This window comes from Neodothiora populina (assembly GCF_041146345.1).
Source record: "Neodothiora populina strain CPC 39397 chromosome Unknown canker_contig_17, whole genome shotgun sequence".
NCBI lineage: Eukaryota > Fungi > Ascomycota > Dothideomycetes > Dothideales > Dothioraceae > Neodothiora > Neodothiora populina.
In genome coordinates, this window is record NW_027191406.1 from 119,950 (window position 1) to 133,445 (window position 13,496).

Sequence of the window (13,496 nt, forward strand, 5' to 3'; positions counted from 1 at the left end):
TCTAGTGACTGCGTCTGGTTGCTATCTTAGCGGCCGCTTCGCTGGAGATCTATAAGACCTTCAACCTATCTAGTCGTTCTGGCTATGGGCGGATTCGGTCGTCAGGCTGACTTCTTGCATATACATATTCACGTAGGTGACGAAGGTGACGTGGACAGACAGGCGACCATTAAGTTACTAATGTTCCATAATCGTCGGTATAACACGAATATTATTAGTTTCGGTGCTAATGTATAGACGACGCGCAAAACAACACAGCACGTTACCGAACCTCAACATTTCATATGATTGAAACTTGGATGCTCACGGTCGAGTTCTGCTTCTTTAGACCTCTACTGTGTTACTGGAAATTCGTCATCCGCAAGCTTTATCAGACCTTGTCGGTCGCATGAAGCACTCAGTCACATAAAGTGTCCGGCAGATCAATATAGCATCTTCCGAACAAATGAACTATCCATTATCCTCTAGCCTGATTAATACCGGGTTCCCAACTCTGCGGTAGCTACTGTGCGATGTAACACAATGTGTTAACATGCATCACTGTGCGACCATAACATGATCGAGCTATAGCTCTCAGGACGGATTGACGCCTGGTTATTCCCTTTCGAGAAGAGGAGGTCGAGGTAGTCAAACAACAGCTGCAAGGATGCTGGGTCAAGCACTCTGCCCAAAGCATCGCTGCGATCCCAGGGTCATTCAGTGGGGTGGGGCATGTCATCGGAGAAGCACTTATATAGAGCTACTGTCTCCTCAATGACGTCCCAGCACGCAACAACGCTGCTTTAACAAAATCAAAATGCAGAGCTTCTCTTTCGTTGATGACGCTCAGTCCTCGAGGCTGGGCGTCCACATGCTGGGTATCGTGGAGGGAGCTATTCTACTCGTGTGTGCTGTCCTGCTCCTTTCTCTGATGATGCTAACACCGTCAAGTCATTGCTATGCTATGGATTGAGCGCAATTTATAGTGTTTATTTCCATCCGCTATCTCACATTCCCGGCCCGTGGTACATGGCGGCATCTCGTATACCATACATCATTGCTACAATCAAAGGATCGACGCCTACCTTCATGTCAGACCTACACGAAAGTTATGGAGATGTCGTAAGATATACCCCCAACGAGGTATCTTTCATCTCGGGTGAGACTGCATGGGCAGACATCTATGGTTTCCGGACAGGCAGAAATAAAGGCACCGGCAGTTTCGAGAAAGACCGCGTATGGTACGCACCAAGTGTCGATGATGTCGACAGTATGGTTCGGGCACATGGAGCGCATCATGGCCGTCAGCGACGAATCCTGTCGCACGCATTTTCTACGCAAGCCCTGAAGCAGCAGGAAGGGTTGGTAATGCAGTATGTCGACTTACTTGTCAGCCGATTGAAGGAGGTTACATCGAGGTCTGATGCTGCGGTTGACATGAGCAAGTGGTACAACTGGACCACCTTTGACATTATAAGTGATCTCACATTCGGAAAGTCACTCGGATGCCTCGCGGATCTAGCCACTCACCCTTACGTCGATTTAATAATGAACTTCATCAAGGCTTTCGGAATGTACTATGTTCAGTCATACTGGCCGTGGGTAAACTATCTCGGATCCTTCGTTGTCGATCCCTCTATAGCCGCAAAGGGCAAGGAAGCGGATGATTGGTTCAGGTCACAGACACACAAGAGGTTAGCCGACCAGACCAGGCGTCCTGACTTCATGCACATGATACTTGCACATCGCTACGACTATGGCCAAGGAGAGGGAATTTCTGATGGAGAGATTGTCTCCAATGCAGCTAATCTTCTAGCTGCTGGCACAGATACCACATCGATCGTTCTTTCTACTGCGACGTTCATGATGCTGACGCGCCCAGAAGAATCGAGTAAGCTGAAGGCGGAAGTAAGAGAGAGGTTCACGTCCTCTGACGAGATCACCGTCGATGCTGCCAGTCAACTTCCCTATTTGAATGCATTTATTACCGAAGCCATGAGGCACAAACCTCCAGTCCCCGCTGGCTTTGTGCGAAAGGTGCCTCTCGGAGGAGCAGAAATCAGTGGCTATCATATTCCTGGAAACTGTGATGTAGGGATCGCCCTGTTCATCATCAACTATTCAGCGCTAATCAAGTGGCTGACATACATTCATCAGGCGTCAGTTTCTGTGTCCCAATACGCCGCATATCACTCTGCCCGCAACTTCGCCCTTCCCAATAGCTTCATTCCGGAACGCTGGATTGAAGGTGCAGATTCTCGGTTTGCATCAGACAACAAAGCAACATTCCAGCCGTTCAGCTTTGGTCCTCGGAAGTAAGCAACCTATCCACTTCGCTTCTTATATATTTACAAAGACACGATTTCTGACTTTTGCACTACCAGCTGCATTGGTAAAAACCTAGCATGGATGGAAATGCGTATGCTATTGGCCAAAATGGTTGTTAACTTCGATTTCGAAATGGATGAAAGAAGCAAAAGTTGGGATACTGACATGCCGGTTCTGGCACTTTGGCAGAGACCAGAGCTCTTTGTCAAGGTTAAAGAAGTCAAGCGGGCGAGTGGATCTACTTTACCACTGTAGTCAGGCAATGAAATTGATGACCGGCTATGTCAGCAAGTTTCAGATCGATGCTTTCCGACCGAATGAAGTCTCCACACTACCAAAATACATCATCAAGTGATCCCTGACTCGTGGAATAGTTCGGCTTTACTTGACAGTGAGAAATGAGATGATACGAACGCTGTCCGAGTCAAGGGCTGCCTCTTCTCCGATTTTCGAGTCAGACATAGAAGTTCTTTAAATATTCTATCGGCAAAAGCTTAGGCGAATTGCAAGCACGGACAATGGGATGAAACGCCGCACCAGGAATGACCAGGATAAAAGTCTAGAGCCGGCTCAGCCAGCCCTCTTTTCAATGCCGACAACGGAACCTGTCTTACTTTGGCTGCACATGGAAAGTCTTTTCTTACTGGAGTCCACACAGGCAAAGATGACCATTGAGTAATGATGTCTTTGGTGAGCAAGTGCAGCCGCAGCCACTCAAACCTCGCAATAGATCTCCCGGATACCGTAAAGTCTATACAGCGGCATGGCCGCTCTCAGAGATTATTGTTTGGCGCTGCACAAGCGTATGGTGAACCTACAATGGCAAGAGCTTACGTATATTTGAGCCACCAGGTATGCATACTTGAACCCGCTTTGGCTCTGCTAGAATATGGGCACGCAAGCACGCTAATTGATCGACGAGCATATCTAGATCGTATAGATTAATGGAAAACCTTCGACGCTGGATCGACAACTGTGCTTTGGAACTAACGTAGATAGCCCCTCAGGATACTTCGATGAACCAAAAGCGATGCCTTTCTTTCTCGAAAAAACGTTGCCCACATATCGTGCACCTTTACTGGTTTATCTGACAACGTGAACCTCGGCCGGCAATTGCAGGGCACATGGGCCATAAGGTGGCGGCAAAGATCGGGACTAAAGCGGGATACCGCAACCTAAGTTTCGCTTCCACGAGCCTCACGTTTCAATGCACGGAACTCGACTTGACGGCAGTCAGTCTCGCCTCGCCAGGAACCAAAAGCTCGGGCTCGGAGCCGGCCATGTGGAAGTGAATGTCGATTTCCCGTACCTTAGATTTGGGACCACAAAACCGTATGCCGTCCGATGGGCCTTCCTCGAGATACGATTGGCAGCCACGTGGGTTTGTGGATCGATGGCGTCGACATAGTACAGCTGTAAATGTTAAGCGACTGTTTCTTGAGGTTGGTGCTGCAACGGAGTCAGAGAAGAATGGCCTTTTTTTTCTCCATCTCCCGATGAATACTTGCCTTTGTCCACTTTCGGTCATTGTAGACCAGCCTATCCCCCGATGAATTGCAGAATCGTTGAGTGAAGTAGTCTTCTCCGACTAGACAGACACCACCACAGTTCCAACACGGAGAAACCATCTAGACACACTCGACAACGACACAGGCAAATAGTCCGACGACCAGGTGATGCCAGACACCTGACCGTATTCAAAAGTCAAGTTCTCGAAATAATACCACTGTCTTTCATTTTCTTTTCATTTGATATACGATAACGACCATTTCTTTCCTTTGTCTTGTTCTCTGCACATACGGATCGGCCAGCAAGTAATCATGTCGTCTCCAACTCCAACTATAGAGCAGCTCAAGTCCGTACCCATGGCCATTTCGGCCTCGGTCTTTCTCATCGCATCGTGGATAGTGGTTGCACTACGCATATATGTGCGAGCGTATATGATTCGTTCGTTTGGATGGGACGATTGGCTCATGGTGGTGACTCAAGTCAGTATTATCGATATTTTTCATGCTCGTGAGGAAGAGCGTAAAAGTGAGCTAACATGACTTGGTAGCTCTTATTCACTATAATGTGTGCTCTGATATTGGTGATTTGCTCGACGGAAATCAACTATGGAATCACCGGAGAAGCAGCAACTGTGATTGCGACTGTGAGTCTTCTTCATGTCACTGAATCGCAAAAAAGTGCAAGAAAAGGACTGACAAAGCAAACAATAGTCCATGGTCACCATCTTCGGAATCTACATTATAACGACGCTATTCCTGAAACTAACCCTCTGCCTCTTCTTCCTCCGCGTCCTCCACACCCGTCAACAGCGGACCCTCATAATCATCACGGCGGCCATCTCAGTCCTCATCTCGCTAGTCTGGTTCTTCATCGCCATCTTCCAATGCGGCAACCCATCACTCTATCTCGTCCATCAACTGGAACACAAATGCCTCGACTTTGGCACCGTCCTCGCACCAATGAACTACATCCACGGCATTGCAAACGCCATCTCGGACTGGATCTTCGCCATCGTGCCCATCCTCGTCGTCCTCCGCACCCAGATGACACCCCGCGCCCGCGCCTCGGTCATCGCCATCCTGGCTCTAGGCGCAGCAGGCAGCATCTGCAGTGTGATCCGTCTAGCATACGTGCACGTACTACACGTGCGCGTGGACCAACTCTTCACCGCAGCGCCAATGTACGCCATCGTGTCTCTGATCGAGCTGGGCTTCGGCATCGTAGCAGCGTGTCTCGCAACACTGCGCCCGCTGTTTGGACAATGGATCGAGAAAGCCTCGACGTACGTCGGTGGCATGTCATCAGGCGCGGGGCGCAGAAGCCGCAAAGCAGCAGCAGGCACATCGACATCTCGCACCGGCGGAGGAAACGGCACCAGAGCCTCAGACCACGGCATCGTCATGGAGCGCACGATCCGCGTAGGCTACGAGTCGGAGCAAGGCAAAGAACTCAAGACCCTGCCCTCGTCATCAGTGCACGGCATCGGATTCATCAGAACCTCCAACGAAGACGCAACGCCGCCGCCGACGCCGACGACGCAGAAACCTGCCATGATGCAATCCGCTCGCACGACGAGGTCGTATACTACGCAGAAGGAGACATGGGATCCGACGCGCGACGCGGAGAAGGAGTTTGTCGTTTCTATCCATGGCTTCGTTGCGGCTGTCAATCGTGATGGGTCGACGACGCCGGCTGCGAGGGGTCATGCTAGTCCCACTGCGGCGCGATTCCACTCACATGTACATTCACATTCGCATTCAAATTCGCGGTCGTTGCGTTCAGATGATGTGACGGCGAGGGCCCTGGTCGAGTCGGATAGCAGTGATGTCGGGAGTCGGAGACAGAGTGGTAGCCAGAGAGGGTCCGCGAGGGATCGGTCGAGGACGGGGAGTACGTCCAGCGGAGACTCTCTGCTAATTGTTCAGGAGCATGTATAGAGTAAAAAGCTGTACAGTGGAGGATGTACGAAAGCGAAACATTTTTTCTCATTTCGGTTCGGTTTTTTCCTTAGAATGATACACAGAAATCGTCTACCATACTATTACAGGATAAATTGTCCATCTTTCCATATCGACAAAGAAAAGACGCGCGTATATAGGGATAAGGCTCTTGCCAAATCGACAAAGAGCACAATCAACAAACAAGCTTATAAGCCCGCTTATACCACGGCCAAGCAGCCTGCTGCGCCCGTTCTTCGGCCAAAATCTCCGAGAGATCTAAATCACGTCGTCCGCTGGTGACATCGATATCATGAATGCTGATGATCTTGGTCTTCTTCCAGAACTTGAAGGCGAAGTAACTGATGAGGACAATGGGGAAAGCGAGGTAAGCCATGAACCAGTTCTCGACGAGCTCGCCCGAGGTCATGTCGGCATAGCCCACGGGTGCGAAACCGGTCCAGAACTGCGCGATCAGGATCAGGATGTTGAAGATGACGCCGACGTAGCTTCCGTACACGGTCGCTTGCGACTTGAACGCCAGTTCGTCCAGGGTATGGCCCTGTGCCTTCCATGCTTGACGGAAGCGGATGTGGCACGCGCAGATGCTCGTCCAGTTAAAGATTGCTGCGAGACCGGAAATGGCTAACATCCAGTTGAATGCCTGCTCACGGATGTCGGTGCCGGCGGCTACGATGTAGCAGAGGAAGCCGAATGCAGAGGCAAATCCGATGGCGACGATGGGTCGGCCGGCGCGGTCGATGTAGCCTAGGATCTTGGGGGCTTGGCCGCGATCTGCGAGGGCTGCAAGGGTACGCGAAGAACCGTAGACAGCTGTGTTGCCGACTGAAAGCACAGCAATAAGAATGACAACGTTCATGATCGACGGAACTGAGATCACGATTAGTTCATGTTTTGTAAGCTGAGAACTGAAGACATGTTACTTACCAACACTGATGCCAGCATTGCGCACAGCAATGACGAATGGGGAGGCATTGGCGTCAGTGGAGCCGCTGCCATTAAGGAGCTGCGGATCATTATAAGGAACAAGCACACCGACAATGGTCAGCGAGATCATGTAGAACTAGACGAATGGAAGTAAGCGTACGTGCCTAAAGACGTCAAGTCCCACTCCCCTAGCTGCCCTCTCTTGCGAAGAGGATCTGTGGAGAGTCGGCACATGTAAAGAACGATACTTACGAGAAGGATTCGCCAGAAGACTTGCTTGATGGCAGAAGGCAGCGTCTTGCGTGGGTTTGCAGTCTCCGCAGCACACAGACCGACCATCTCAGTGCCAGAGAACGAGAAAGCAGCAGTCACGAAGACGGAGCAGAGACCCTTGAAGCCGTTATGGAATGCGCCGGGATTAGTCCTGTATTTGTGTCAGACTCATTTCCTGAACGATAGGAGAATCATGTATTACTAACCAGAATTTCGCCCCAATGTAGGGTTGTCCAGAAATGCCACCAGTATCGATGATTATACCAAGGAGGCTGGATAGCGCAGCGTTAGCATTCTGTAACAAACGGATCGAGACTGAGAGCGACATACATAAAACCAATGATTGCCAAGACCTTGATGATCGAAAAGACGAATTCGGCCTCTCCGTAGCCCTTGACACCGAAAAGATTGATGCTGATAATGACAACCAGGAATATGGTGACCCATGCCGCACCATCAACCTTTGCTGCGCCGTCCCAGAAGGAGAGGGTAATCGAAGCCGCAATAATCTCAAGAGGGAGAGTGATCAACCATGACAGGGCATAGTTCCACGCGATCGCAAAGCCCAAGGCGGGATCGATGAAACGAGAAGAGTAGACGGCAAAGGAACCTGCAATGGGGAATGCGACGGCGAGTTCTCCAAGAGCGTGGACAGTGCAGAACAGCATCACTCCGATCAGTCCATCTATTACGTTCAAGCCATTAGTATGCGTTACAGACGTGCCAGGAGTGTAGATTGAGAAGTCGTACAGGCAATGATGAGCGATGCAGGACCGCCTGTTGCTAGCGCTGAACCAGATCCGACAAAGAGACCAGTACCTAAGAAGAAACCAATGATTAGTCAATGCGACTCGATTGACCATGTAGCGCATGACGCTATCCGTTTTCCCCTTACCAATTGATCCTCCGATCGCAATCATCTGTAGATGGCGATTCTTCAAGCTCATCGCCAGAGCAGGCTCCGCTGGTGGTTGGTCCTTGAGAGGCCTCCCTTGCTCGTCCATAGCTATAGTGACCATGCGAGCATTGGGGTTTCTCTTGAAGCTGTCCACAAATCGTCCCATGAAGGTCCCGGGTTTCGTGACCACCACCTCGCCCTCATCGGCCTGGTAGTGACCAGAGTCCGCTGGGCTAGACGCCTTCTCCAAATCGCCGAAATTGCCCATATTGGAATGGTTCGCGTGACCTTTTACTACACACGTTGTTGGTGATGATGATACGACTTATGTAGGGAAGAAGAAGGGACAGGTCAGCGACAAAGGGCCACCAAGACTATATCACGCAATTCAATATTGAGGGCTGTGCAGACGGGGGCCAAGTCCGTCTCTGCCACGCACGGGAATGGTCAAGTCCAATGGCTTGCACATGGTGGAGCAGGACGTCGTCGGGGTTCTCGCAAACTTGTCACAGAACGATAGTACAATGTGCACACAACCACCAGATAACGGGCGAGCAGGGCGAGCCGAAGCCAATGAAACCACTCCAGTGAAGACGGTCCTATGGGACGAAGCGATCGACAAGGAACGTATGCGCATAAGGCACATGGGACGCGCCACGTTCTTCCTTTCCTTTTTTCGCCCTTTGGCCCTTTGGGCGGTCTGGAGGACGTGCAGACATTGGCGGCAATCTTTTCGCATGGTTGAGAGTACCTTCCAAGCCGCCTTACCAAGTCTTGGGACCTCGTAGCCAAGAACGCCATGGCGCGCGAGATGACAGATATATCTAAGCAGTAGGCTTCTTCATTTCACCGAGAGGCGCTGTACCTTGCTTGGGCAGAGATTGACAAGAGGACTCGAGACAAGCACACGTCATGCTTTCTTGGATGGCTCAATGTACAGAAAGTATAGATAAGTGGTGGTTGTGGCGTTACCTTTTATTTACCTTATCTTTATTGCCAATGAGACAAAGCAAATTCCCAGAGTTGCGGTCACAGAGATGACAGACAGAAACCAGGAATCGCATGCGATACGACGCACTAGTCTTGTCAGCAAGTACACGAGACATGATACCACGTCAAGGATTGGCAGATCTTCCTTCGAAGATCACCTACTCGAGCAGAGATGCGCCGAGGTGGACAACGAATAGAGTAATCGCATCTGCTAGATACCCTCAGCCACCTCCGCAACCCCGCTCCCGCAGAATGACGTGAGTGGGGAAGATCTGCGTATTGTTCGAGCCGTCTCCGAGACCCCTACTCACCAGCGACTGTAAGGTATGGTCGCTAAGATATTGTATCTCAGAACAAAAGGCTTCCTTCAACTTGACTTTTCTCATTCTGGTCAGGGGCACTTGGTGACGCGATGGATAGAATACTGCGACTTGAGCTTGTCCTGTGGAGACAATGGCCCTATTGGACGAACGTAAGATGGTTGAGTCTATCGCAGAAAACTGTGTCATGTGTTCAAGGATCTGGCCACATGGCAGCAATCTAAAAAGCCAAGATGGAAGGTTTTGATGTGGTCTTCGAATCCCCATCGGATAACGAGTTTGAGATGGTCATGTATTGATGCATTGAGTGAAGTATGACGATCGTGCTGGCGCAACCGAATCTCCTCTGAGAGCATATAAGAGACTTGCCAACCGAAATCTAGTCTATTGAGAACTCTACTCTAACTTTATCGCATTCGTTCCGGTGAGACGTGCAGATAACCTGTCCGGAGGAGAGTGGAATAGCAACGCAGAAGAAATTGGATATCAGTCAGGACCAAGAACATCGCGGGGTATTGAAAGAAAGGAAGCCGGCCAAGCCAAGCGAAAAACAAAATAACAGACAAAATAGACATGAGGAGAAACAACGCCGAAAGGAACCCTCCTTGCGTTTCACGAACAGCACTCCATAGTCTCGGTCTTTGTAACCTGGCGAATCCATTCCATGGATACCTTATAAATGGGAGTGTCTGACCTGTCTCCCGGAATGTGTCTCTACAATCTCCACGCTTCCCCTACAATCCTCGTCTTTCGTCTCTGGGGTTGCCTACTTGGACGCGCCCACGCGATGCACATGTCAATGAACAAGGTAGCATTCGGCCCGATCCGACGACACATTGAACATGTAGTCATTTGATCAGTGAATAGCTTAGTGGCATACTGGGCTCATAGGGAGCAAGCCACGCAAAATGAGCCTGGCATTGACTCAAGAGCGTCGGCATAGGTCACGAGCGCTCTTGAATGTTGCTAGATAAGCTCCGCTTCGTTCACATGTGTTGACCACTGAAAGGCCTCGTACCCGAGAGTAGCACGTGCTAAGCAGGATCAATCTTGCAAGACCTCAATGGCACCGAGTGGTTTACTGACGTCAAGTAGTCCAGAGGGTCGAGGGGTGTGGAAACATCGTGAGCTAAAACAATGTTGAATGTGGCGTGGACGTTGGAGATAAGGATTTGATTAATTCTGCGCAAATGCCTGGACCGCGGTACATGAAAAGGACTTCTTTTCTGCTCATAAATATCAAACAAGGGACGATGGGGGTATTTAATGGAATGTTCATGCTCGGGGCATGTTCTGAGCCATGACCGGGTGAGTCATGTTGGGAATGTTCATGGTTTGGTGAGACATGTTTGGAGTGGGCATGCTCTGATGCGAGAGGCTCGGAGTTGGGGTGCCTTGGTGAGACATAGCGTTCGGCATGCTCTGATGCGACAGATTCATGATATGATTTGACATGTTCTGAGTCTGCATATTATGATTTGGCATGTTGTGGTTTGGCGACACATTCTGAGGTGACATGTTCTGATTTGGCGACATGTTCTGGTGGGACATGTTTGCATGCGCCATGCTTGTGTTTTGCATATTTGAAGTCGGCATATTTCCATTAGCCATGTTTCCGTTGGGCATGTTGGCATTAGGCATGTTCATATACCAAGATGCGTCATCGGTGAGGAATGTGTTCCAGTCAAAATCCTGCATGTTCGGCATGTCGACGGTCAGATCGTCCAGCCAAGAATAGGTGGCCGCAACATTGTTGTGCTGAATATTGGACGAGGGCGTCGACTCCGATGGAGGCTGAGGTTGCCAACCAACGTTGAGTGCGGTTGTGAGTATCCTCGAATCCTCCTCTTTCCGTTTTTGATGAAGTAAGACGAGCAGCCGGGCGGTGCTGTAAGCTTCTTTCATGGACGGCGTGTCGTACGTGGCAGCGACGGCGGCAAGCGTCTCCATGGCTGGCTCCAGCTGGGTGAGTGCTGCGCGCGTGTCGATGGCGAGCAGAGTGCAGATGATCTGAAAAGGCGAGTAGGCAATGTGGTGCCAAGGACAGACAGTGTCTAGTAGCTCACGAGCTGCGTGAATTCCTCTGGTGCAGAAGGTCACCACACGGTCCAGAAGTGTCCCCGAGATGTTGTGATTGAGCACGCGCAACCGCCGGTAGATGCAGAGCATCAGGTTGCACTGGGTCAGTGTCGAGGCGGGATGGGTAGGCGTTGTCTCGAGCACGCTAGCCAAGACAGTCTCGAGTTCGGAAGAGTCGGGATTCTTGTCAGGATCCAGGCTCTCGGACAAGGGCAGAAAGTCCAAAACTTGTGTAGTCACGTCGCTCGGGCGCGGCGACGGCGGGAGAGATGAGATACCCCTGAGAGCAACCCTGGATCTACCCATGTCGAAGGATATCCATATGTTCAGGTGTTGAGCCACGCCGAACAGCCTCCTGCGGTCCTCGGGATCAGCCTCATTGGGAGCGCGAGGGAGGATAGCGTCTGGCGATGGCTCGGTGTGAAGACCGGCGGCTTCGATCATGTGCATGACGGCGCAGCTAGCCATCCATACAATATGTGGTGGGGCGGTCATCCTCAGATAGACGACCCTCAGCATCCAGCCTGACATGATCGTGAAGGTGGGAGCGAGCGAGGAGATCAGCTTCTCCAACAGTGTGTGGGCGCGTTTGGCCAACTCCAGCTCGCTTTGCTCGGCTTTCGGATGTGTGAAGAGCGAAGCCAGAGCCGCAACACCACAGAGCAAAGCCTCACGTGGTAGCTCCTCTGGGTCAGTTCGAGGCTTCTTCGTTTTTGTTTGTGGGCCTGGTGGTTTTTGGAGTTGTTGCGACGCTTGCTGTGGCGATAGATTCTGTTGTTGCTGTTGCTCACGAGCCTGCCTGGCCTGCCAGGTGGCTTCGATACTGTCGTATAGCAGGGCGCGATTGAGAAAGCCGTAGACGGCATGGATCTTCTCAAAGTAGATGTTCGTCAGCGCGTACATTTCCTGCCTGGTGAGGATGTCGGCGACGGAGCGAGGCGTCTGCTGGAATTCACCGCGGCCCCCGACATGGAGGTTCCAGGCGAACAGACTGAGCTTGGGGGCATTGACGGGATCCATCTTGAGCGCTAATTTGCGCATGAAGGCGGCGCCCGAGTTGGCCTCCATGGAGCGGAGATGCGATTGGGCGTTAGCATTGTGCGAGGTAGTCGAGGTGCCCGAGGCCGCGACGGCGGCAGCAGCGGCAGTAGCTGCAGCTGACGTCGTCGAAGGAGCCCCAGTCGAAGGAGCTGTCTGATCCGGAGCGCGATTGGGAGGCGAGGTATCTGTCTGGTAGTCGTCAAAGTTGGAAAGGGCAAGGCCAGTGGTGCGCTTCTTGCGCATGTGTGAATCGAAATAGCATTGATAGTCGAACTGTGAGCAAGTGTCACATGGATTTTCGCCGTTGCATTTTCTCTTGCGCTCTCTGCAAGGTTCGCAGGCGATCCTCGAGCGCTTTCGCTTTACGTGTTGCTCGGTCGTCATGATGTGGATGATGGAATGAGGTCGGTGGTAATGAAGGGTTCAGCTAGCATGTCAGGGATTCGTACGCATCTAAATGTGGTTCGAGAGCATAGCGAAGTGTGACGGCAACAGCGGCAGCGATACAGTATGCGATGGCAGTACAACGATAGTTCGGAGCAGAGAAGAGTCGGTCAGCGACCGGTGTCACGATGGTGAAATGAGGAGAGGCAAGAGAGCAAGTCAGAAAAGAGGATAATCACATCGAAGACGAGTCGGGGCACTGAAACCGTGCGATGGGGACGGTGACAATCAAAACTCCGAGGCAGCGAATAGATTGCAGTAGAAGGAGGGATACCGTACAGTAGCTTACTCTGTACAGTTAGTGGAACTGGCAGGGTAGAAGCGCTAGAGGCACTAAACGCTTTCCTGACAACGTCTGGACACAAAAGCACCTGCCAGTGGATGCCCTATGTCCTACCGAATGACTGTACCAAAGACCAGATCGCGATTCCAGGAGCAAGACGTGGAGACCACAAGGACACTAGCCGGCAGAGTCACAGAGTCAAGGGTGAGCCACCGGCCGAGGTGGCCAGCAGGTAGGTGATTACTGTAGGCAAAGTAGAGGGAGGTGGGCAGGCGATTAGGACATTAGGAGCAGATGCTATGCATCAGGAATACAGTAGCGATCCGTGGAGGTCCGAGGGTACGAGTTGATTGGTGGAGAAAGGAATTACACTCGACTGACCGGCCACCAAACAATACTGAAGGAGCAGAGGGAATCTCGGTTAGGCAAATCCTTGAGGCAGAGTTTGAGCGTCTCGAGAGACTGTT

The 13,496-nt window shown here is 51.3% G+C and overlaps 4 protein-coding genes across 5 annotated transcripts; 2 read left to right on the forward strand and 2 right to left on the reverse strand.

Annotated features, from left to right (window-relative positions):
• Positions 1 to 930: 930 nt before the first annotated feature.
• On the forward strand, positions 931 to 2,562 carry AAFC00_003961 (uncharacterized protein; the record flags this gene model as incomplete). 2 transcript variants are annotated; one of them, XM_069348429.1, is made up of 3 exons in its annotated part: positions 931 to 2,070; positions 2,137 to 2,294; positions 2,364 to 2,562. In XM_069348429.1, coding segments are annotated over 3 exons (1,497 nt in total), but the record flags the coding sequence as incomplete, so codon positions are not given. The 2 variants fall into 2 exon arrangements, with proteins under 2 accessions (XP_069202070.1, XP_069202071.1); XM_069348129.1 differs by having other exon boundaries at positions 1,069 to 2,070.
• A 1,565-nt stretch (positions 2,563 to 4,127) lies between these two features.
• On the forward strand, positions 4,128 to 5,753 carry AAFC00_003962 (uncharacterized protein; the record flags this gene model as incomplete). The annotated part of the gene is made up of 3 exons (XM_069343517.1): positions 4,128 to 4,295; positions 4,364 to 4,459; positions 4,527 to 5,753. The coding sequence occupies 3 exons, from the start codon at positions 4,128 to 4,130 to the stop codon at positions 5,751 to 5,753; spliced, it is 1,491 nt and encodes a 496-aa protein (XP_069202072.1).
• A 196-nt stretch (positions 5,754 to 5,949) lies between these two features.
• AAFC00_003963 (uncharacterized protein) lies at positions 5,950 to 8,140 on the reverse strand (the record flags this gene model as incomplete). The annotated part of the gene is made up of 7 exons (XM_069343518.1): positions 5,950 to 6,644; positions 6,702 to 6,837; positions 6,954 to 7,125; positions 7,181 to 7,246; positions 7,305 to 7,659; positions 7,725 to 7,793; positions 7,870 to 8,140. The coding sequence occupies 7 exons, from the start codon at positions 8,138 to 8,140 to the stop codon at positions 5,950 to 5,952; spliced, it is 1,764 nt and encodes a 587-aa protein (XP_069202073.1).
• Positions 8,141 to 10,457: 2,317 nt separating this feature from the next.
• Positions 10,458 to 12,686, reverse strand: AAFC00_003964 (uncharacterized protein; the record flags this gene model as incomplete). The annotated part of the gene is made up of 1 exon (XM_069343519.1): positions 10,458 to 12,686. The coding sequence occupies one exon, from the start codon at positions 12,684 to 12,686 to the stop codon at positions 10,458 to 10,460; it is 2,229 nt and encodes a 742-aa protein (XP_069202074.1).
• Between the last annotated feature and the right edge of the window lie 810 nt (positions 12,687 to 13,496).